The sequence below is a fragment of the Amphimedon queenslandica genome, unplaced genomic scaffold (assembly GCF_000090795.2).
Source record: "Amphimedon queenslandica unplaced genomic scaffold, v1.1 AMPQUscaffold_13511, whole genome shotgun sequence".
NCBI classification, from domain to species: Eukaryota; Metazoa; Porifera; class Demospongiae; order Haplosclerida; family Niphatidae; genus Amphimedon; species Amphimedon queenslandica.
Window position 1 is genome coordinate 340,891 of NW_003546253.1, and position 23,830 is coordinate 364,720.

General features: G+C 35.9%; 6 protein-coding genes across 10 annotated transcripts; 4 read left to right on the plus strand and 2 right to left on the minus strand.

The window, feature by feature from the left end:
• Nucleotides 1-346: 346 nt before the first annotated feature.
• On the plus strand, nucleotides 347-7,311 carry LOC100640065 (cyclin-dependent kinase 14-like). The gene is made up of 13 exons (XM_020005376.1): nucleotides 347-877; nucleotides 2,390-2,470; nucleotides 3,022-3,083; nucleotides 3,255-3,509; nucleotides 3,836-3,927; nucleotides 4,317-4,396; nucleotides 4,474-4,568; nucleotides 5,030-5,154; nucleotides 5,540-5,722; nucleotides 6,002-6,095; nucleotides 6,617-6,729; nucleotides 6,777-6,916; nucleotides 7,040-7,311. The coding sequence occupies exons 1-13, from the start codon at nucleotides 535-537 to the stop codon at nucleotides 7,081-7,083; spliced, it is 1,707 nt and encodes a 568-aa protein (XP_019860935.1). The 5' UTR covers nucleotides 347-534; the 3' UTR covers nucleotides 7,084-7,311.
• Nucleotides 7,312-7,414: 103 nt separating this feature from the next.
• Nucleotides 7,415-8,192, plus strand: LOC105316423 (pyridoxine/pyridoxamine 5'-phosphate oxidase-like). Its single transcript, XM_011411290.2, has one exon. It carries the CDS (start codon nucleotides 7,477-7,479, stop codon nucleotides 8,095-8,097), a length of 621 nt encoding a protein of 206 aa, XP_011409592.1. The 5' UTR covers nucleotides 7,415-7,476; the 3' UTR covers nucleotides 8,098-8,192.
• Nucleotides 8,103-10,875, minus strand: LOC100640191 (FAD synthase-like). Its single transcript, XM_003383404.3, has 14 exons — nucleotides 10,839-10,875; nucleotides 10,699-10,793; nucleotides 10,520-10,643; nucleotides 10,349-10,458; nucleotides 10,172-10,294; nucleotides 9,971-10,125; nucleotides 9,440-9,497; nucleotides 9,305-9,393; nucleotides 9,130-9,252; nucleotides 8,901-9,077; nucleotides 8,737-8,858; nucleotides 8,608-8,675; nucleotides 8,481-8,554; nucleotides 8,103-8,433 (listed from the first exon to the last, which is right to left on the minus strand). The coding sequence occupies exons 1-14, from the start codon at nucleotides 10,870-10,872 to the stop codon at nucleotides 8,274-8,276; spliced, it is 1,512 nt and encodes a 503-aa protein (XP_003383452.1). The 5' UTR covers nucleotides 10,873-10,875; the 3' UTR covers nucleotides 8,103-8,273.
• LOC109589286 (uncharacterized) lies at nucleotides 9,083-17,971 on the plus strand. 3 transcript variants are annotated; one of them, XM_020005395.1, is made up of 34 exons: nucleotides 9,083-9,099; nucleotides 11,028-11,186; nucleotides 11,229-11,415; nucleotides 11,549-11,761; nucleotides 11,809-11,904; nucleotides 11,959-12,053; nucleotides 12,416-12,541; nucleotides 12,595-12,798; nucleotides 12,841-12,914; nucleotides 12,966-13,073; nucleotides 13,128-13,252; nucleotides 13,336-13,497; nucleotides 13,545-13,709; nucleotides 13,758-13,881; nucleotides 13,930-14,029; nucleotides 14,080-14,133; nucleotides 14,224-14,370; nucleotides 14,535-14,655; nucleotides 14,702-14,778; nucleotides 14,821-14,946; nucleotides 15,013-15,078; nucleotides 15,125-15,178; nucleotides 15,232-15,325; nucleotides 15,385-15,466; nucleotides 15,534-15,611; nucleotides 15,669-15,773; nucleotides 15,820-15,943; nucleotides 15,991-16,068; nucleotides 16,126-16,227; nucleotides 16,287-16,376; nucleotides 16,477-16,572; nucleotides 16,632-16,758; nucleotides 16,912-17,075; nucleotides 17,848-17,971. In XM_020005395.1, the coding sequence occupies exons 2-34, from the start codon at nucleotides 11,037-11,039 to the stop codon at nucleotides 17,890-17,892; spliced, it is 3,759 nt and encodes a 1,252-aa protein (XP_019860954.1). In that variant the 5' UTR covers nucleotides 9,083-9,099; nucleotides 11,028-11,036; the 3' UTR covers nucleotides 17,893-17,971. The 3 variants fall into 3 exon arrangements, with proteins under 3 accessions (XP_019860954.1, XP_019860950.1, XP_019860961.1); XM_020005391.1 differs by lacking the exon at nucleotides 9,083-9,099 and having other exon boundaries at nucleotides 10,960-11,186; XM_020005402.1 differs by lacking the exon at nucleotides 9,083-9,099 and having other exon boundaries at nucleotides 10,960-11,186; nucleotides 11,232-11,415.
• On the minus strand, nucleotides 17,873-20,758 carry LOC100640316 (short/branched chain specific acyl-CoA dehydrogenase, mitochondrial-like). Of its 3 annotated transcripts, XM_020005426.1 has the most exons (12): nucleotides 20,571-20,589; nucleotides 20,215-20,278; nucleotides 19,954-20,068; nucleotides 19,801-19,901; nucleotides 19,508-19,714; nucleotides 19,101-19,271; nucleotides 18,970-19,044; nucleotides 18,764-18,907; nucleotides 18,619-18,708; nucleotides 18,372-18,509; nucleotides 18,177-18,276; nucleotides 17,873-18,127 (listed from the first exon to the last, which is right to left on the minus strand). In XM_020005426.1, exons 3-12 carry the CDS (start codon nucleotides 20,051-20,053, stop codon nucleotides 18,051-18,053), a joined length of 1,203 nt encoding a protein of 400 aa, XP_019860985.1. In that variant the 5' UTR covers nucleotides 20,054-20,068; nucleotides 20,215-20,278; nucleotides 20,571-20,589; the 3' UTR covers nucleotides 17,873-18,050. The 3 variants fall into 3 exon arrangements, with proteins under 3 accessions (XP_019860985.1, XP_011409555.2, XP_019860981.1); XM_011411253.2 differs by lacking the exon at nucleotides 20,215-20,278 and having other exon boundaries at nucleotides 20,571-20,758; XM_020005422.1 differs by lacking the exons at nucleotides 20,215-20,278; nucleotides 20,571-20,589 and adding an exon at nucleotides 20,120-20,191.
• On the plus strand, nucleotides 20,215-23,824 carry LOC105316424 (DNA replication complex GINS protein SLD5-like). Its single transcript, XM_011411291.2, has 8 exons — nucleotides 20,215-20,310; nucleotides 20,438-20,524; nucleotides 20,838-20,897; nucleotides 22,025-22,078; nucleotides 22,163-22,236; nucleotides 22,543-22,631; nucleotides 23,185-23,263; nucleotides 23,626-23,824. The coding sequence occupies exons 1-8, from the start codon at nucleotides 20,224-20,226 to the stop codon at nucleotides 23,723-23,725; spliced, it is 630 nt and encodes a 209-aa protein (XP_011409593.1). The 5' UTR covers nucleotides 20,215-20,223; the 3' UTR covers nucleotides 23,726-23,824.
• The last annotated feature ends 6 nt before the right edge of the window (nucleotides 23,825-23,830 follow it).

Here is a 23,830-nt window from a genome sequence, read left to right on the forward strand (position 1 = left end):
TCTTTGAAGCCACAAACTGAAAGCTGATGCCACTCCAGTGATAGAGTACTGTTGCCATCCACAGTCTGTTGACCTTTATAAAAATGTGTAGGAAATGATTTCATTCCATATTGATGCAACAAGCATGTAGTACAGCATTAATACAGTAAAAACTGAATAATTGTGCTTTTATATGTAGCAGCAGAAAACAGCATTATTTATAAAATCAATAGAAATGTCTTGCATTATCGTAATATCTTTTCCAAAGTATACATTTTAAATATTTAGAGGTGTTGGTTTTTATTTTTAGCAAGAGGAGCATGCAAATTGCAAGAAGCCTCAGAGAAGAAAAGGAAGAGGTAGGATTGTCTGATAAAGCACCACCCACGACCTCATCTATCAGTATGTCTGAGTCGAATTCCTTTGGACATTACTGTCAAGAAAGCTTTTAAAAGCCATTAGCTACACCAGATAATATTAAAGGGCTGTAGATCGGAGCAAACCTTACAACCTAAGGGAGTCTTTCTTTTATAACAATATTCTTAACTAGAAGGGATGGCGGCGACTGACAGCGTGTTTGTGGACAATGTCTTCTACGATTACCATAGCCAGCAGATCAAGCAACATATGGATCTAGTGGTTGAAGGAGGACCAGGAGTAGAAGAAAATAGTTACAGAAAGCGTTCTTCAGGTGGTGTTAATGGCGGGCTGGAAGTTTTCATAGAAGAGAAGCAAGAGGAGGAAGAAGGAGATGGTGAAGAGAGCAGATCTAGCGTCAGCACAACTCAGACCTCTTTAAAAGTTAATGGCTACCAGGCCAGAGGTAACAGCCTGAGCCCAATGAAGAGACACTCAGGTGGTGAACAAGAATTGTACGCAGCACAAAATGGTGAAATAAGTAAGTGAAGCATTGATGTACGTGTATTTAATGAGGTGACGACATTGTTGTGACATTGTGCGTGATCTTGTAGAATTTGTACAGCGATCATTTTCGCCTGTATTTAAAAAATGTATATATTATACTTATTTCTAATGTTTTTGACCTTGTTTTGATGTGTCTACATGTCCTATCAGACTGTTTCTATTACATTAGCGAGATTAGTAATGAAATTGTGTTTTTATGTCACCTCTCTCTTTCTTTCTTTCTCTTCTCTCTCTTGTTTTACAATGCTAAACTGCTTGTTTTAGCATTGTTGTTGTTTTTGCTGTTGTTGACTTGTTATTATTCTTTTGTTGTCAATACATGTAGTTGTACACTTGGCCTTCTCAACTCGTGCAAGCTTTACTGTTGCCTCAGTTTGCCAATACACATATAAATGAGAAGGAAGCAAACACTTTACCTGTACTAACATTATACCTCCTACTCTAATGTACATACTGACACAAAAACACACATAGATCTGCATAATTATACATGTACCGGTACACACTAATAATTCCCTATAGAGGGTAATGTGTAGCCAGTTATCAACTGCATACCACATGAATCCTTTGACATTTGATTACACTCTCATTTCCTTTGGAAGACGTTGACATAATCCTTTGTTTTTTCCTCGATGGTGTTGTCTTTTGATACTCTCTCCCTATCTCTCTCCCTCTCTCTCTCCCCCCCTCTCTCTCTCTCTCTCTCTTTATTCTCTGTTTTTACTCTTAGCCTCTCTACCAAAAAAACAATTTAAATTATGCAATCTTTAAATCAATAGTTTTGATAGCGACACAAATATTGCATTGTATTACTAACAAGTAAACAGAATAATTAATAGAGTGTATTACTACTACTACTTGTATTCATACAAATTACTACTTACTATAATAAATTATAGTATATCGATTGTTATGACAACAGAATGGATGAATGAATGAATTAATGTCTCTCTCTCTCCCCCTCTTTTAAGTCGTGGTTAAATTTTGTTGTTTTAAGACAAGAAACATTTATTGTAACTAACTTGTAAAATTCAAGTGTTTGTCCACCCATTCCTAGCAATTTGTTTATTTTTGCTGCTTGAATAACAAGTCTACGAAAACATGAATTTATTAATAGAGGAAGCTGAATAACAAGAGAGAGATAAGGGGATATTTACGTCAGAGACAAAGTTTTTATATTAAAAATAATGGAATAATGGCTGAGTTCATTGCAGCTGCATGTTATTACTGAAAAGACTTGCTGTGTATCATAATAGAAAGCAGTATAGACAAACTGTTATTCATGCATTACAATGCACTCATGATACTGAACTAATATTATGTAAATATACATGAGATTTTATGCATGATTGATTCTGATGTATTCTTTGAAAGAGAAAAGGAATATATTACAATATTTTAGAAATACCATCGTAATACAACTTTATTTCACCTTCATCTCTTTCTCTCCCCCACTCTCTTCCCTCCCTCCCTCTCTCCTCAATAGCCGAAGTATCAACGCTACAAAGGAGAGAGAGCAAACTGAAACAGCTCAAAAGGCGTCTCTCTGAAAGCTTTTCCAGAAGAGGCAAGTTACTAGTTTTTCTTTACCTTTTATATAGCACTTACAGTATTCATTGAGACACTCACAGCCCCTTTTATGTGCTTCCCAATCGCTTTACATGTACTCATTTCTATATCTTCTGGTCACTTTGATCTACCTACACATGATCATACAAATGCAGCTGGCCAATAGTGTTGTATATATACACACATACACATTATATGCATTAGTCTAATGTAGATACATGTACATACAAGTGGATGCAATTAGTGTACCCATTAACTGTATATAAGTAATATATCCTATTAACAATAGACATAATACATGTATGTATATGTATATATGCGCATATAGTGGCTAATAGGTACATGTATGTATTCACTTTGGACATTATATATTAATGAGTATCTCATTATTGGTTAATGGTAGTAGTCAGGCCACTTCCTGCTGGGGCTCTCTTGTGTGGTGTATGCATTTTTATAATTTTATGCTCACTGCTATGAAATTTTAGGCGAGGTTATTATTGCCTTGATTTGTAAATAAAAAATTTTAAATATGTTTTTGATTCTATTTAGAGCCCACACCGTCACCGAGGCACGAGCCAAAACAGAAGTCAAGATCAAGGCCGGTTTCATTAGTAAGTGAATATACTGAGAGTATACTGAAATATACTGAAATATTGTGGGATTACTCTTGATCGTTTGTTTACTCATTTACATGTACTCTCTACTATAAACTATAGTTATTCATTTGTGCCAACGTAAATTGAACTTTGTGAGTTTGTATTTATCACTATTTATTATTCTAGAGCATTAGCGGAAAGCCTCCGGGGCTAAGGCGTAACTCCATACCCATAACTGCCTCGTCATCAAACGATGCTATAGGACCCAAACCTGACATAGTCCGACCGATCCCTGCCTTTAGATCGACAGGATCTATCAGTAATGCAGTTCTCATTAATCACACTAGCACTACTGGGAGTGTTGCTGGAGGAGGGACTGGTAATTCTTTATTACTACCTAATCAGAGGCGGTTTTCTACTAGTAACGCTCCATTGTCACCTGTAAGAATACATGCACATGTACGCCGTATACATTTACATGTACATGCATACATGTATGTACATCGTATACATGTACATGTACATCGTATACATTTATATGTACATGTACATGCACCATATACATTTACATGTACATGTACATGCACATCGTATACATTTACATGCACATGTACATGTACGTATGCATACTTTTAGGATGCATTCTATTGTACATATATGTGCATAATATTGGTTACATAATGTTTACATTTTTGTGCTTGCACGTATGCGAAAATTTAATACAATTATATATTGTTTTATCTTCCTCCCCCTCTTTCTCCTGCTAGTTGGGTAGTCCTTTTGGCAGATTAGAAACTTACAAGAAGCTAGAGGCATTGGGCGAAGGCTCATATGCAACAGTTTACAAGGGAATCAGCATGTAAGTGGCTGGAGCATGTTTGTATTAAAAGAATCAACATTATTATTGTGCCTTTGAGGTTTTGGGAAAATTTAACTTCTCCTTAATCCCTGTTTGTTGTTGAATAGAGAGACAAGTACATGCACTGTGTTGGTATAGACTAACTTATGATATCTGATAATGTAATAAAGACGGGTCGTTTAAAAGTCAACCTGATTTAGGATTTCAGATACTCATGCTCTGTAAAGTAATTTTTGGAAAAAGTGTGCATGTATGTTTTTTCCAAAAATTGGCACTTTACAGTTAATGCAATCACATTCAAAAATGGCAATTACTAATAAGCTGTCAATAGAGTTATTAGCCGCTCCATTATTAATAAATGAGATGTTATTCTCTTCTCCTTCCTGTAGAGCTAATGGCCATTATGTTGCTCTTAAGGAGATTAGACTCAATTCTGAGGAAGGAACACCATTCACGGCAATTAGAGAAGGTATAATGACATTTGGTAATGAGCTCTTTTAAAGCTTTAATTCTCTCTTCTTTTCCCCTATCTCTCTCCTATAATAGCATCACTGCTAAAAGGACTGAAACATGCAAATATAGTTATTCTGCACGACATCATTCATACCAGTAATAATCTTACCTTTGTCTTTGAATATGTGGTGAGTAACATTGACAGGCATATACTAGTACAAGAATTGAGGAAAGAGGAGAGAAATATAGACCATAGATTAATAGCAATGGTATTTGTTCTATTTAATTATTAAGTGCAGACAGACAGATTAAAAAGGCTATAGATAGAGAGAGAGAGAGAGAGGAGAGTGTGGGAGAGAGTTGTGTAAATTATCGTGTTAATGAGATTGACAGGTATGGTCAAGTATGCAGGATTGCTGGCATGAACAACTCGAACTAATCAAATTATAAATACCTTGAAAGACTTTGTTGTTGTCACATTCTATAACTGTGACATTCTATCCTTTTCTCTCTCTCTCTCTCTCTCTCTCTCTCTCTCTCTCTCTCTCTCTCTCTCTCTCTCTCTCTCTCTCTCTCTCTCTCTCTCTCTCTCTCTCTCTCTATCCCTCTCTCTCCCTCTCTCTCCCTTCTCCCCCTCTCTCTCTCTCAGGATACTGACCTCAGTAGATACATGGAGAAGCACCCTGGCCCCCTTGATCCAAGAAATGTTAAAATACTACTCATTCAATTGCTAAGAGGCCTCAATTTCTGTCACAGAAGAAAAATACTTCACAGGTAACCAAGTGACATGCATTCACATAATTCTATACATATCTACAGTACTTGCAATGTAGCCACATAGTCCATCATGTAGTATTGGAGTTAATCTGATCCCCTCTTGTGTAATGCTACCCCCTTTTGAAGTGTGAGAGGGAGTGCTTCGTGTGTATACTCAATGAGCAAGCAGCCAACAGACAGTCTGGTTAATTCCTACAGACAGTCTGGTTAATTCCTAAGGAAATAAAATCATAGTGTCTGGTCTTATGGGCCTAAGAGAAGGAGAGGGGGAGAGAAAAGAGAGGAAGCCACGACACAATTTAGATAATAAGCAATAATTTGATAATCACCTTGAATGCAACTTGTGTGTATAGTTTTGATTCTTATCTTTTCCTCTTCTCAGAGATCTCAAGCCTCAGAATATCCTCCTTAATCACAATGGGGAACTCAAATTGGCTGATTTTGGTTTAGCCCGTGCCAAGTCCGTCCCCACTAAGACGTATTCTCACGAAGTCGTGACACTGTGGTATCGACCACCTGACGTACTCATGGGATCCACCGATTACTTCACATCCCTTGATATGTGGTAAGAACAAAAATAATATACTAATAATAACAATGATAATAATGTTTTCCACTTTCTTACCTCATATAATAATAACAATATTATAATACTAAAGGCTTGTCTCTCTCGTTTCTTTTTGGGTCCTTGGCCTATTGTTTTAGTATTATTTTTATGATACATGTAAGAAAAATTAGTTTACCTTCTTCCATTGAAGGGATAATTAGACACTGTGCTATCCTTTCCATGTATCCCTTTATCTAATAAGCACTCTCCCTCATGAGTTGACTCCTCTTTCTCTAGGGGAGTTGGGTGCATATTTGTGGAGATGCTGACCGGCAAACCTTTATTCCCTGGACTAAAAGGCGTCTATGATCAATTGAACAGGATATGGAGCGTAAGTTTGGAGTAAAAGGAACATTCCTCTCCTAATTAGCAATGATACATGAAATGTTATTTTAGCAAAATGTCTCTCAGTCTCCAAACTGCATTCCGTTTACTGTGTCTGTGTGTACACATTATAGTATGTATGAATGCATGTACATGTGTATATGTGTATGTATGTATTTACAAATTTTACATGTATGTGTATGTATATTTGTGTACACTTGTGTATGCATGATTGGTTAACAAATACATTCTTGTCAGTGTGGAGCCAAACATGTACATGTATGTGTGTACAAATATGTATCATTTTTGCAATGTACATAATGTACATTTTATAACTTATCTCTCTCTCTCTCTCTTTCTTTCCTCCTCTTTCTCTCGTTCCTTTCTGCTTTTTTTTTCTCCCCTCCCTCTCCCTCCCTCCCTCTCTCTCTCTCTCCCTCTCTCTCCCTCTCTCTCCCTCCCTCTCTCTCCCTCCCTCTCTCTCCCTCCCTCTCTCTCTGCCTCCCTCTCTCTCCCTCTCATATTTAGATTCTTGGTACCCCCAATAATACAACATGGCCAGGAGTAACTGATCTTCCTGAGTATAGGCCGGAGCAATACGAGCAGTGTCCCCCACTTGGTCTTGAAGTAGTAGCACCTATGTGAGATTAAAAATAATTTATTTTTAATGTTTGGATTATATTTTTAGACTTCATCCTAAAACCAAAGTCGGCGATTTGGCAATGAAACTGCTTCAGCTAATTCCGTCCAATAGAATTACTGCTGACGATGCACTAGCTCATGAATATTTCAGTTCGTTACCTCCAGCAATCTTTGCACTACCAGAAAGTGAGTTTTACCAAATGGGCGTGGTTGTTTAATTAATATGGGAGGAGTTAATTAATGTGGGCTGGACTTTTACTTAGTACGTACATGTACTTACATGAATTGTTTTTTTTTTATTTCTTTTAGGTGCATCTGTATTCTTAATCCCTGGTGTACTTTTCAATAGATGAGAAGTATTTTCTGTTCCGCCTTTTTTTGAATATTTTATTCGTAAATGACACAATCAAGTCTTCCCTCTCTCTCTCTCTTTCTTTTGTTTAATTCTTTTTCTTTGCATTTCTATTCTTTTTTGATTTCCTGATATTCATGACGTCATCTTCTAGTTTTGTATTATTATTATTATTCTATTGTGAATTACGGTCAAATGTTTCGTTCAGAAAATGTTTTTATTTATTATACATTATAATTAATAATTATAATTAATACTTTTACATACTCCGAGTGTAACCTATTTTAGCACATGCTAGACTCTATTCGTTTATTTCCGTACATTTTAACCACGTGCTGTCACATGTGGAGCTGATCTGCTGATGTGAATTGTGAAGAGGAGTGGTTGCTGAAATATGGAGGAGTTAACAGAGAGCCAGCTGGTAGTTCCTTATGACCCTTTGTTCCAAGTGAATAAATGGATAGAGCAAGAGAATGAAGGCTCCACTGCACCAGTACCTCCAGTCATAATGTGTCTATCAACAGTCAGCTCAGACTGTACACCTTCTTCCCGGTACGTTGACTATGGAGGCATTGAAGATGGAGGATTCCCATTTTACACCGATTCTACCAGCAGGAAAGTTAAGGAGCTCACATCAAACCCAAAAGTGTCAGTGGTTATTTTTCTCGCAAAGTTTTCTCATCAGATTCGCATAGAAGGGATAGCTAAGGAACTGGGGAAAGAAAGAGCTCAGAAATACTTTGATAGTTTGGATAGAAAGCGTCAAATCACCCTCCTACTGGGCCAACAGGATAAACCGATAGCTAGCAAAGAAGAATTGGTCGAGAGAAGAAAGAAGATAGCAATGGAATATAGCGATCCTTCAGTTCCTGTACCACTGCCAGAGAATTGGATGGCCTACACTGTGATACCTCACTCCATTGAGTTGTTCCAAGGAAGTGAGGATTGGCTTGCTGACCGACTTGTTTTTAAAAAAGAAGGTAACAAGTGGAATCTGCAACGACTCATGCCTTGAATTTATTAATTAACCAAAAACTATAATTGAAAATCATGCCTTTTAAAAATAGTTTCCTTATTTTGCTTTTTTTAGATTTTAGATATAAATTATAATTAAGTCATTAATAAAAACAGTAAAAAGATAGCAAATAAATAAATAAATACACAAATAAATAAGTCTTAATTTCACTACTCTCAGTTCTTAGAGCGTCCAGCTCTCTCCAGAGTCTCATCAAAGAGACAGTAAGCTGGTTGATAGTCTGAAATACCATTACACACAGCATCAGTCTGAATGGCTTCCATTGATAGAGCTGGGTTAGGTTTAGTATCAGTGCTGTTGCCTAAAGAAGTGTAACTGAGAGAAAGTAGAGCAGAATCTGTTCAGTATATGATGTGTCTTACCCTTTATCATACAGCTGACAATAAGGTATTTCAAATAACCTTAGGAATACCCACACTTGTGAATATGTCCAATCCTACACAATTTTATTATCATATTATATACATGTACATGTAATCCTACTCATACCAAAATGCAGTGTATTCTGGTGTACTGTGGCCAATTGGCATCAGTCGAAGAGAACGTCTTCAAATTATCTACAGCAAACAAAAATAAAACATACACACACACGTAATGCACAATGTTATAAATTATCACCTGAGTATGGGTCTGTGGATCTAGTCCCCATTATAATAGCATTAATGGAGGGATGGGTTACTTTTAGGCTGCCCAAAGCTTCTTGTATAGTCCCTTCTATCCTTATTAGATCCAACTTATATCTGAAGAGAAGCAAAATGACTAATCTTCCTTCTCTCCTTTACTTTTTAATAGTTTGCCCTATAAATTCTTCAACTTCGGTGAAGGAGTTTTTAGGTGAAACGTAAAGAGTTTTGAGCTGCTCATAAGAGAGTCCCTTGCTCTTAATGACTGCTTGGTAAAGAGGGAGAAGAACAGTGCAGTCTTTACCACCAGTAAATGCAATGCAAAGACCATCAAGACTGGAAGCAATTTAAAGATAAGGTAGATCATTGTAATGAATTATTTTTTTACCCAAATTTGTCTAAAGCTACTTTCAGGGTTTCGATTGTTTCGTTAATTCTAATTAAAAGCGACATAGGTGCTAAGTGCAGTCTGTGAAAGACCAGCTCAGTCTCCAGCCATTTTAGTGACTCCCTACAATCATTGATAACATTAATCAAAAAAAATACTCTTTTTAAATTCATACCTTAATTTTACCTCATCCTTATTCTTCCAGCTGTTTTGAACGGACTGAATTAATTGAGGGCCCATTTTCAATAATAGTGAGCAATAGCACTGAGCAAAAATTTTTAATTGATAGACATAACAGTAACTGCCATACCTTTTCTATTATACTGATATCTGAGCCCTCTAGTGATACTTTAACACGAACAGAAGAACTAAAAAACACACCAATATTTGGTACATATTAATGTGCTTATGCTATGTAGAAAGTTTGAGCTGATTCTGACTTCAATTTTTCAAGTTATGGGCAATTTTTAGAATTGCCCAATTTCTGAAAAATACCCTGTACTATAGCCCATGGTTTTTTCCGAAAAATGGCTCTGGAATCACGAAAATTTTTTATTACATTTTTTTGATACATATTGATGTCCTTATGCTATGTAGAAAGTTTGAGCTGATTTTGACTTCAATTTTTCAAGTTATGGGCAATTTTTAGAATTGCCCAATTTCTGAAAAATACCCTGTACTATAGCCCAGGGTTTTTTCAAAAAGTGGCTCCGGAATCACAAAATTTTTTTATTACATTTTTTGATACATATTAATGTGCTTATGCTATGTAGAAAGTTTGAGCTGATTCCAACTTCAATTTTTCAAGTTATGAGCATCTAAATAAACATTATAAACATACTTCATATCATCAATGGGATAGGATCCAACTTGTACGCTATCTTTAAACTCATTTTGAAGGACATTCAACGGGACGGCCAAGTTGTCCTCTTCAACCAAAAAGAAAACCTCCTTTAGAAAGAACCCAGCACTCTTCTCTTTTGACGCAAACAATTGCTACAACAAAAACAATGTCTCATTTAAATGTGACTGTTTATATTACTTTGTGATACTGGAATGTTGATCTCAAAGCTGAAGGCATTCCTGCAAATGGATAAACATTATGAATACGTACCAGCGGACATAATGTAAGTGTCTGAGGACAGAAAACTGCCGAACTAGGCACCTAAAAATTTAAAAATACTGAGTAACAGCTGGTGGTATTTCCATTGTTACTAACAATCGCCATTCTAAGCCAAATGTTCTCTTCATCACGGACGCCATCTTTAGTTAGGACTTTGAGCATATCAGGATTAGTAGTTAGAACTTCGTCAAATGCTTTAGCAATACCTACAAATTTAATTCATAAAATAATGTACGATATATATTTTGTTTCTTTTTTAATGCTTACCGGCCATAGTGACATCATCATGAGTCGGTCCAATGCCACCAGATGTTAAAACGTAGTCGTACAAATGAGAAAATATCTTTACTTCTTGCGAGATGTCGTCCACGTCATCTCCGACCACACTTATCTAATGAAAGGGATACAAAATCAAACAGCCCTTGTCATATGAGGAATTTGATAACCTTCTTCACTTTAACCCCCAGTGACCATAGCTCTTTAGCTAAATAGTGAGAGTTTATGTCATGAACGTGTCCCTTAAGTATCTCTTCTCCAATAACTACAAAAGAATAAATAATAATATTTTTTAAGTACATTTACTTACCGATGATCCCAGCAGTCTGTACACGTGAATCCATGATAGTTTTAATTTTGATATTACTTTTGCAAGAAATGGAGTTTTATAATTAGAGTGTTTACGGAAAAGGTGGGGCTCATTAGATTTATTGCATTTTTGATGAAAACAGAAACAGAGCAGGCGTGTTTGCTTTTATATTCCCCCTCTCTTCCCTAGCCTCCTTGAATGGCGACTCCACTGGACGTGACTGAATTCACAGCCAAAGAAAGAGATGCGGCTCGGAAGGACCTCATCAAAAAGATAGAGAGCTACAACAAGAAAGTGAGGAAAAGCAAGACCAAGGAGACCTCCTTCCCTCTCTCTGCACCTCAGACAGTAAGCCCCTCCAATCCTCTCATGCTATCACAGCATATAAAGCAGGACCTGGTCTACAGAGGCGTAATAAGAATCACTTATGACCGTGGATATGCTATACAGACCAAATCAATGTTGGTTGGTAGTGATTCTGTGACTGAGGATTTGATCCGTCAGCTAATTGAAGTCCTGGGCCTATCAGGAAAACCTGAGGACTATGTCCTCGAAGAAAGAAACCACTCTACTCACAGTAAGCATGAATCTAATACCAAGAGTACTTACTATTAGATATTCTTGCTAATACCGGCTGACCTGCATAAATGTCACTGATAATAAAAGTTGCACTGCAATATGATAGTTTAGTATTAATATTCTTTATTAAGGTACTAGAGTTTTGGGTAAGACAGAGTGTCCACTCAATCTCCAGCTCCAGTATGGGGCACATGCTCCCCTCCTTGAGATAAGACTTGTCAAGATCTCTAAAGAAACCAGAGCTAGTGGCCGTACAAGGGGAGAGACACAAAATGTTGAAAAGGAAGACGAAAAAAGTCACCACCCAAAAAGAGGAAACTCTAGCATAACTCCAAAAGATGAAGGTTTGAAAACATAAGAAAATTAGATTTACTTGACTCTATTCCGATAGTTACTGATCATGGAGCTGCTAATATTGAGCAGATGATGGATGAAGCATTGGAAGACCTCCCAGGACTAGTCTCCGATATTAAAGAGGAGCTAAGATGTATGCACATAATTAGCATTGTATCATAAACCTAATTATTACTCTCTTTTATAGTACTCTCAACAATCGTAGCACACGAGGGTAAACCTTATCCTCACGTCCCATCAAGACGTGTACTCTGGGATACTTTAAAACCTCAAGTCTCTGCTGTAAGCATATCAGTGCATTACACAATGTTTCTTGCTACTCGATATTCTCAATTCATTGTTTTATATGCTGCATGTTACATTGTGGTTTCCTGCTCCATGCAATCACTCAGGCAGTGCATTATAATTTTGATTTGTGTATGTTGATCTTAATCTCAAGTGTATTGTAATACAGCCTTTATCAGTATTGCAATGAATCCCATTTGTTTAACATACAAACAGAATCACCAATAAACATGGACCCACTTGGCTTGAGGATTGGCATGAATAAGATTTAAACAAAGATTCTTATCTAGTTGTCATGACAATAATTAACATTGCTTTGACCTCTCTTTCCCTCTCTCTCTCCCTCTTTCTTTCTCTAGCTTGTTAAACACATACGTCATCTAGTCGATAATGAGGAATGGCTAGTCACTAGACACTGTCCTTCAGATGAATTTAGGCTAGTTGTTACTCTCCTGCTTGAACTAATCACAGATTACAGCAGAGAAGTATAATGCTAATGAATAATGACACAATGAGCTACCATCTCTCCAATTAATAGCTCATCACTGTCACAAAAGAGCTCTGTGGCCTTAAAGGTGCTGCTAGAACAGGTTTCGAGACTTCAGTGGGCAATTTTCTCCAGCAAATAAAATTTATATCAAATCTTGTCGAGAGGAGTTGCGACTGTCTCAGAGCTGCAGCCCTGTCAGGGTATCTCCTACATGCAACTGCACCCGAGAACTTCCTAAAAGGGCAACTAGACGTATGTTATCATCAAAAAGAAATATGTTTGATTTTATTGTAGGAGAAGTCATACTTTGTTGGCTCTGGTCGTATCTCTGGAGTTCTAGTCTTCACAACTATCACAGCTTATCTGGGGTAACTGAAAATTTTATATTGTAATGATTGTTTATTCTCATTATTTGTTAGATTAATACGTGCAGCATATGAAGACAAAGCTGATTATTTTGCAGCACTAGCTCATAATATGCTCCAGAGCACAGGGAGAGCATTAGAAAAGATACAGGAATCAAAAGAGTATGTACTATAACTCAATTCTCTATGCCTACTTTTACTATACTGCATGTACAGGTATTCTCTCATTCATTTGCATCCATTGAGAAGCAGAATAATGGATATGGAGCACAAGCTCAAAGTTGCAATGGACAGACTAGTGAAAAGAGTAAAGACTGCAGCATCAAAGGAAACACAACCAGGTACAGCATAATGATTTAGTGTATTATATGTAATGACAAAGATGATTATAATGTGCCGGGCCATGAAATTCATTTTCTTATAGCTGCAGTTCCTGATTTATTGATAGCAGGTCACACTCTCATTGTAGCAATGCTTGATTACCTGCTAGTTGCACAGTGTGCCTCACTCCTTCATGAAATAAGAATCTCTGGCTGGGAGCTCTTGCAATTGCCCTGGGTGCAGGGATGGGCCTCCAGTAGGGCAGGTAATTGGTGAAATAAAATATATTTAATCATAGTACTTTATTCTCAGCAAAAAACAATGATGATGATGAATGCTGGTCATCTTCTCCAATCTCTAGCACTACCTCTGGGTCAACTGCTGGAAAATCCATTGGTACACTGAGCAGTACATCCAGTAGCAAGAGACACAGCAAAGAAAGAAAGTCAAGGATTGCATCTCATCCTAAAGTTAATGGTAAGCAGAATAATCCTGGTATGTTTTATGATAATATATATTATATAGGTACAGAATTCTCTCCATCATCACCATCAATATTAAGCATAGAGCAATTGACATTGCAGCCTAGCCACTTGCCACTGAACTACAATGGGGACAGTGGTGAAGATGCTGATGATGAAGGGACAAGGTTGGTCAAAACACTTCACATTAATGAATAACACTGTACCTATTATAGATCAATAAGTAGCAGTGATCAAGGAATTAAGCCAAGTGCCCCTAATGTCAGTCCAGTCAAGCCTCTCTCACCGCATTTATTTTCTAATGATAGCTCACAGGTAAAAATCAAGTTTTTAACAATTGTTTATAAATATGTATTGTACCTTAGTATATGGGGATTGATGCTGTGAAAAGACTTAGAAAGCATTACATTTTAAACAAGGTACTATATAGCTTCATCAACTATATTCACTGTATTGCAAGCTATAAGGAAATTTATTGAAGTTACTATAAACTTTCTAATATTTTACAGGCAATATCAAAGGTTGCAGAGAGTTTATTGCTCAAAGTAACTCAAAGTGTTCAATTCCTGACCCAGCAATGTCGCGAGAACTCCAAAGAGAATTATCATGCAACTGTAGATGAGATCCTTAGGGCAGCAAGACATCTTAGGGATGAGGTATGATAATATAACTAGAAATATTAGTGGGAAATGCAAATGATACTCTTATTCATATGCTTGAAATATACACTAACTTCTATGAATAGTGTAATTCATTGAGCATTATTAGTGTCAATTATTAGAGTATGTAATACACTCTTCGTTCAAGTATTCTTTGACAGGTATCAGCAATGGAATGTGATATTCTCGGTAGTAGCAACATGCAAGAAACATTAGATAATTCTGGGGAACAGCTTAAAACGGCTACAATATCTATCTACATGTCACTTTCTGCAGCATGCGGTAAGGAATATAAAGAATGCCATGCTATATTGAGTCTTATTTTCAGCTCCTCAAGCATCCGATCGAGACAGGATGAGGCTAATGACCTCTGCAACTCACATCAGTGAAATATGCACCAAGACAGTAAGAATCTCTCAGTGGTCTTTAAATTTTATTTCCTGCTAGATTCGAGATGCATTGACCATGGTCTCTGATCATAAAAAGGCGCTAGCTCAAGCTGAGAAACTTGAGGAGGAGTTTGTAGCTCTGATGACTGGACACAGAATAAAAAACAAAAGAGACAGCTCAAATGTAAGTATAGTTTGTATAATGATTAATGCTTTTATATCTTATCTAAAATCCTACAATAATACTCAGAAGTCTGACTCATCTCCAAGCATTAGTAGAGTAAGAAAAGCAATCAGTGGAGCAAAATTACCATCAGTAAGTTGATATCATGATGATACATCAATGAGATTTGCTAATACAGGATCATGACTCTGACACTGTTATTTTTGAAGAGATCTCTCCAAGGGCATTTATGGTAAAATTGATGTCTTTTGTAATGCAACAAGCAAATTTTATTTCATTCTATAGCCTGGGAGTGCATGGGCTGCTACTGCAACACCAAAAATAATTGGAGGGACACTAAAGCAGCTGCTACAAAGACTGACACACGAGAGGACAGTTGGTATGTATGTATTCAATATAAACCTCTCATCATTAAAATAATGATTGTATATCTAATAGAATCAGAGTTTGTGGAAACATTTATCTTAGCATTTCATCGATTTCTACCTTGCGAACAATTATTATCATCTTTGATTGAGAGGTTAGCACAGTTATTATACTTATATATTAATTATGCATATTTAAATTATTTTTGTTATTGTCCTTAGATATCACATCAAGCCAGATTTAACTGATATTGATCCAGACACAGTAGAAATTGATATCATCATACCAATAAGACTAAGGTACGTTATTACAATTGGTATTTGCCTTTATTTACAATAATTCTTTATCCTCTGCAGAGTTGTACATGCTCTTAGACTTTGGTTAAAATTCCATCCTCAGGACTTCAATTCAGACTCACCTTTAAGAGGAGAAATGGAGTCATTCTTGAGGGGCATTGAAGGGTAAGCATAACATTGCATTGCATAATCATTTCAGCTTGTCTATTAGTGAAATGGGTGCTTGCAGTAAGCAGCTACAAAAACTCCTCCAAGGAGATAGATCCAGTTTAACGCAAATGATGAAAAGACAGACCTCCCAACCAATTGAGCCAATCATTAAAGATAATAAATTTGTAAGAATAATGCTAACAAAATGACTAGTATTTACTTTATAATATAGTCCATCACTGATGCCAATACGCTTGAATTGGCAAGACAGCTCTGTATCAAATATTTCAACCTTTTCAACCAAGTGCAAGTGAGATATAGCGCCTCTTTGTATTTTGTCTCTAATATATTGATTCTGTTTTAAAAGTTAAAAGAATTCTCTATGCTTGCTTGGGAAAGTGAAAGAGATCAAGGGAAACTAATAGAGAAGATACCTGGTCTAACAGCAGTCAAGCTATTCTCGAGAAATGTAAGTGGAGATCGTTGTATTACTGTATAATTTACATTCACGCATACAATATGATGCAGCTATCAAAAGTAGTGACAGAGACACTGTTAGTGGATGATGAGATTGAGAGACAATCACTGATCATATCATATTTCATAAAATCAGCCGAGGTCAGCCATCATTCACAAACACCAAGTTATTGAATTTCATATACACATACTCAACTTTATGCAGACATTGAATGTGTTACATTTTTTTCCTTTTTTTTAGAGTTGTCTTCAATTGAATAATTTTGAAGCAGTAGCAGCCATAATAGCTGGACTGACCTCTGAGAGTGCAAGAACTGGTACAAGAGGAGCATGGGAGGTAATTGAGAAAAAAACACAGTGATTCTTAGCATTATTTTTTACAATTTATTTCCATAGCTTGTTAGTGATTTTGAGATCAGTACGTTAAAGTCGTTGCAAGAGAGTGTCAGTAAAGAAGGAAATTATCAACGTTTTCATGCAAAATTTAAAACACTTCACCTGGTACCTAACATACCTTTAATAGGTAAGCCCAGGGAGCTGCTAGGGTTGCAATAAAAATTGGTAGTTTTGCATATCCAGTATAAAAATTAGTTTTTATATATGGATGCTGTTTTTGCATGTTCTAAGCCCTTTGTTGTATAGTAGAGCATTCGGTGCTATTTTTTGCTATTTTTAGATGCCATCTTAAGTGAAGTGACTCATATTCATCATGGCTTCCCTGATGCCCTACCAGACCATTCCAAAGACATCATTAACTTCACAAAATGGAGAAAACTAGGAAGACACTTGTTGTTGATCTCTGTGATTCAGAACACACCTTATACCTTCGTGCCTGTTGAAGTAAGGAAATTTTAAATTTTTTTGAGTTACGAACATTTTACAAAAATAGGCTGATTTTGGAAAAATACCCTGTACTATAGCCCATGGGTTTTTCTAAAAAATGGCTCCAAAATCACCCCCAATTTTTATTACATTTTCTGATACATATTCATGTCCTTATGCTATGTAAAAAGTTTGAGCTGATTCTGACTTAAAATTTTTGAGTTATGGCCATTTTTAAAAAATGCCAAAATTTTGAAAAATACCCAAGGCTATAGCCCATGGTTTTTCCAAAAAATGGCTCCAAAATCACCCCCAATTTTTATTACATTTTCTGATACATATTGATGTCCTTATGCTGTGTAGAAAGTTTGAGCTGATTCCGACTTAAAACTTTCAAGTTACGGCCAGTTTAAGAAAATGTCAAAAATTTTGAAAAATACCCAAGGCTATACCCATGGGTTTTTCCAAAAAATGGCTCCAAAATCACCCCCAATTTTTATTACATTTTTTGATACATATTGATGTCCTTATGCTATATAAAAAAGTTTGAGCTGATTCCGACTTAAAACTTTCGAGTTACGGCCATTTTAAGAAAATGCCAAAATTTTGAAAAATACCCAAGGCTATACCCATGGTTTTTTCCAAAAAATGGCTCTAAAATCACACCCAATTTTTATTACATTTTCTGATACATATTGATGTCCCTATGCTATGTAAAAAGTTGGAGCTGATTCCGACTTAATACTTTGAAGTTATGTGCCTCTGGGTAACACTTCCTTCATTCCCTTAGGTTATCCAGGAATACTTCAAAAGCCTTCAACTAACAGAATCATGATTACTGACAATAATAATAATAATAATAACAATAATGATAATAATAATAATAACATATAACATACACATTATAATATACAAGACATAAAATATAATATTATGCAATCAAAATGGATGTACATGTAAAATAATAATAATTATTATTAATAATAAAATTAATTAAGATGAATATTCTTTATCAATGCAGTCTGATATCGTATTCAATTGAATAAAACTGGTTCCTTCATAAATTTGACCTATAATGACACCAACCAAATAAAAATTACTTCAGCAATATCCACTGACCTATCTTAGAATCACGATAGAATTTCTCCAATGGGTAGTCTTTAACGAAACCAACTCCACCCGTCATTTCAACACAACGACCAGCTACCTTGCAAGCAACCTAAAATGCATAAAAACAAATGACAAATAGTTATTTATGAATAACAATAGTATTTTAAGAAAATGATTACATGTATTTTTCTCTCTGCCTCTCACCTCAGACGAGTAGTACTTGGCCATTGCAGCTTCTTTAACAAATGGTACGCCATTGTCTCTCATTCTAGCTGCATTGTAGACTAAGAGTCTGCAAGCTTCTATCTCTGTTGCCAATTGAGCCTTTAAATGTCTCATAGCCTGGGAAATGAGAGAGAAAGAAATCCAATGAACATAATGAAAAGTAGGAGAGATGAAGTAAAAAAACAGAACCCTCTATTGGCCACTCTTTCTCTCTGGGTCTTTGAACCTGGAATGAGCCGATTTCTGTTCCAAACTGCTTTCTCTCCATCAGGTAAGGTATGGTAGCATTTAGAGCCCCTTCAGCTAGCCCTAACATCTTTTAATAAAAGAACCAATAACAACACTGTACAATCACAGTGCTACCCCCGTACCTGTGCTCCAATGCCAATTCGTCCAGTGTTAAGTACTTCAATGGCATACTTATATCCTTTACCATACTCACCTAACAATTGGCTCTTAGGTATACACACATTCTCTAGTATCACTGGACACGTTGATGAAGCCCTGATTCCAAGCTACAGTGTAATTTATAGAAGTGGCTATGCATCAGGAGATTATAGTGATAAATATATCTCACCTTGTCCTCTTTTTTCCCAAGGGATAGACCCGGAGTGCCTTTATCAACAACAAAAGCTGATATCCCTCTGTGTTTCTAAAAAAGAAGAGCTTTATCTCCCTCCCCTCTCTCTCTCTTCCTCTCCTACTGACCTTAGAGAAATCACAATTAGCATGGACAATAAATACTCCAGCATGCTCAGCGTTAGTGATCCAGAGTTTCTCCCCATTCAGAACCCAGTGGTCTCCGTTGTCCTTTGCTGAACACTTCATTGCAAAAGCATCGCTACCTGAGGATGACTCTGACAGACAAAACGATCCCAACTGAGAAAAAATAAACAAATATTATAAATCTTTAATGAATTGTCAACAGTAGCTTTCCCAAGAAGACAAGAATTAATAGTCTTTACTAGGTAATGGTACAAAAATAAAACAAGCTCAAAGACAAAACATGCAATTGCATTTAAATAAAATAAATAAATAAATAAAATAATTATATTGAACTGACAATATAAGTACTATAATAACTATTCTATTTATAAAATAATTCCTCTTCTTACCAAATCAGTCGATAGTCTTGGTAGATATTTCTCTTTCAGCTCTTGGCCAGCATAATCATTAAAGTAAGCATTGACTAGTGTATTCTGAACATCACAGACCACACTGACTGATGGGTCAACCTTAGCCAGCTCCTCTATTGCTAGTATTGAAGAAAAGAACGTAGAGCCAGTGCCGCCATGCTGAGTCCCTATCTCTATAGACATGAACTACACAATAAGGACAAAGGGAATGATAATGCATGCATATACATGTTTTTCAATGTTGTAAGTTGGTTAATATCATCATTATTTACCCCTTGTTCAAACATGCCCCGTATTATGTCCTTGCTCATTTCCGACTCTCTGTCCATTTCTTGTACGAGTGGCTTAACTCTCTCATTTGCAAATCTTGCAACTAAAAAAACACAAAATAGGCGTGGCTCAGTAAAAACTATGTACTAAAGTACCAGTGTCCTTCATCATTTGTTCCTCCTCCGAAAGGACAGTGAGCGGCTGGCTGTAGGATCTTGCTAATAATAAAGATGAGGAGCGTCTACAGAGGCCCATACTAGCTCTAGCAATCTATAAAGCATCATGAAATAAACACAAAAATAATGATTATACAATTCTTACAAAGGACGCCATTTTTAATCACGTGATTTAAAGGTGGGAATAAGTTATTAATAAAGATTATCTAACTAGGCTACTAGTATTTATTACTATTTAACTTTAATAAAATGGCGGAGTCTTTAGAAGACACGATGGACTCTGACTTTGAATACCGGCGAATGACTATCAAGGAAGTAGTCGAAAAAATAGAAGAAGTGAGTAAAAATATCATAAATCCCACAGTCTGTCCAAACACTGAATAAATAAACTGTCAATTTAATGTACACACCAATCATTATTACAACATCCTTATATGGGGATGTGTTTGTTATTTTATTGTAGGCATGGCAGAACGAGAAATTATCTCCAGAGCTCCTACCGGCCAAACCTGATCTATTAGAATGCTTGGTTGAACACATTAAGTCACTGGTAATTATATTAATATTGTATTTTATGTTAATAATAATAGTAATACCTCAATTAGGGTGGGGCTTGCTCATTCCCGTGCTCCAATCATTGTCTAGACTAATGTCAGGCCTCTGTGGATTGGTTGTACCTGTAGTATTGTTTATATTAAATATAGTGGGTGTAATAGTGGGCGTATTTACTTTTTTATGTCGTTATTTGCATTATTAGTTTTAAAATAATAACAATAGTATATGAGGTATGTAATGTGATTTTAATTGAATTTTATTTGTAATTTATTTTTTAATTTTATTTCAATTTTTAAATGTTTATACAGGATGAGTCCCTCTCTGAACTCTCAGCTGCTGATCTTGTATGCAGCATCTTAAAACAAGAGGTATGATTAAACTCATGTCTATCAATTGTCATTAAATAAGATTTTCACTTATTCATATGAGATTTAGGAGTAATATTCATTATGGCAATGCTTATTACATCACAATCACTATTATTATCATTATTTACTCTTCCTATTATTCATCTTTATTACCATTAAAGACTACTAGTCCTTGTACTGTTATTATTTTGACTTGATGACACAATGATGTCTATCAACCTCATGCTAAACATGCCCTGAATTCTCTTGAGTGGTACCATCTCATGCTACAGACTTGGAGCTCATGCTCTTCACATGCAAATAACTTGAGCATGCCAGCATTGGCATGAGATTGGCAATCACCTTGACCTTGTTAATAACCTTGTTTAATTGTTGTACTGAATGTACTCCATATCTTTACTATTGTACTTTTAAATGGCTATATTCAGTAAAGATACTAAGTATCTGGTTGTTAAGGTGCATGTGATGTCCCGTTATACAAATTACTTACAGTTTTGATGTTCTGGAACAGAAAAGTTTAAATATCTTTTGATAAAACCATTCAGGTGCATAATAGTTGGCAGGAGTTATATTTAACTATTTTTAAAAATTGCACCTGTGTATGTACAAAATGATAACAGATAATAATAATATTAATGCTATGCTGTAATAATTACTAATTCTAATGTATATTTGTGTATTCTCATTCTGTGTTATGATTGTATTATATGGTTACTTGAGTTGGTTGATATTGGCCCACTCTGTGGAGTGTGGTAGGTACATGCTCACCACATGCTGTGCATGCAATGAGAGGATGCTCTCTTAATGCTAGTGGTTTACTATTGGGTCTAAGCATTATAGTAAAGTGTTTTGACTATTGAAATTTTATGGGAACTGTTAAATTATTGTTTGCAATCAAAAATGCAGTACAGTGCTCTGTAATGTGTATATTATACACATGAAACTCTTCTATAGCTTATATATGTATGATACAATAATGACTGCCCCTCCTAACTTCTATCCTTATCAGTTTTTGTATTCATCTAATTCTTATATTACATGCCTCCTCTTATCTTTCCTCTGATTTTATCCTCCTTGTTCTTCTTCCCCTGCTTACTGCTTCATGTCCTCTCTCTCTCTCTCACTAGCTCGATCGTATAAAGTATGTTGTATGTAACTATCTAAAGACAAGATTACAGAAGGTAAAGCGACATGCTGTCCCCTTTAACATGCACATGTGTCTGTGTGATGCTTGACAGACAATAAATACTGTTTCTATATTGTAGATAGAGAGATACGTTTGGTATTATTGCGATCATCCTTCACATCTATCCCAAGAAGAAACGAAATATGCTAAAGAGTAAGTATTTTATTAAAAGAAGTATTTCACTGAAAGAGGGTTACAGGGTTATCAGAAAGCATGATCATTATTAATAATGCTCTTTTGTTTATTGTAACGTGACACTAGGAGCATAATAGTGAGGGTGATACCACTACAATGCAAGCTAAGGTTACCTCCTTTTGAACTATCCACATTAACCAATACACCCTACAGTATTAGTTCTGCTTTATTGATATGCTAATATGCTATCATAAGCTAGTATCAATTCATTTTTAATGCAGAGTACAAGAAAGTGTACTTTTTATGTCTTGCTGTCATCGATAGGTTTGCAAGCAACCTTGACACACACTTAAAGGAAGTCGTGCTACAGCATTTACCAACCAACTTTCAAGACATCAATAAAAGGAAAGCAAGTATGTACTTCACATACCCACTTTGTAATCACGTATATCAGTATTGTCGCTATGCTTTAAGTACATGTACATATACATTAAGTACATGTACATAATAATGTGTGTACATGTCAGTGGTACCATTATCTATTCTTAGAAACAACCAGCTATGGTCAAAGAGAGTGTATAAATGTATTTGTCCTCTATATTGTACCCCAGCTGACCTTTGTTAATTATATTCATGTGCCTATTGTTGAAATTCGATTATAGTAGTACAGTGCACTTGTTTTTGTGTGAGCATGTTTAGCATGTGCTCTTCACATGCTGAGGTCTTTTAAAAAGATACCTAAAACCATAGATCTATGCATGTGCACTTCACATGTAATTTCATGGCTGCAATATGGTGCAATCCACAGTGAGAGGTGTCATGCTATTATTGTACTGAAGTACATTAATGTCTCATTAACATGATAAGTATTCTTATTGGAATTTATATCTCATTTACAGTTGAAGTGTAAAGTGTGATGTTATGGTGTGATTATGGATACATGAATGACTCTTATTTTATTTGTAGCCCTTAAACCCGACACCACAAGATACGTATTTATGAGGGCCCTGGAGAGGAAAAGCAACATAACCATTAAAGTCTCTGGGTAGGTTTAATACCTCTCTTTATCCCCCTCCTCTCTCTCTTTCTCTCTCTCCTTTCCATATTAGTCGTGTTTTTGTCTTGCTACTATCATTACGCAATTATTTTTACACTATTAGCTTGTATTGTCATTACAATAGTGATAGCATAAAATAGCTTTGTCATACTGTACATCAATGCACGATAATACACTCTACATCACACGATACACTGTAACTCACACGATACACGTAAGCACTGTTTGGTTAAGACTTGTACTTTACCCTTGCGCTGTTATGCCTTACTAGATTTGTACCCAATTAACCTTTTAATAATAGATTTCATGCCATATCTTGAATGCCATTAACTCTCCCGTCTTCCTCCTAGTTATAGTGTAACGCTAGATGTTGAAGAAGGTTCGCAAGTTGTCCTGCCTTACGAATCAGTCTCAGAACTCGTTAGAGAAGGCTCTGCAAAACTCTTATGATAGTTATTATTACCTAGTGTTTATTATGATAAAGACTGAAGCCATGTACATGACTGTAAACAGACCTTATCTTGTTTTAGCATAAACACAATCAAACCAGCCCTG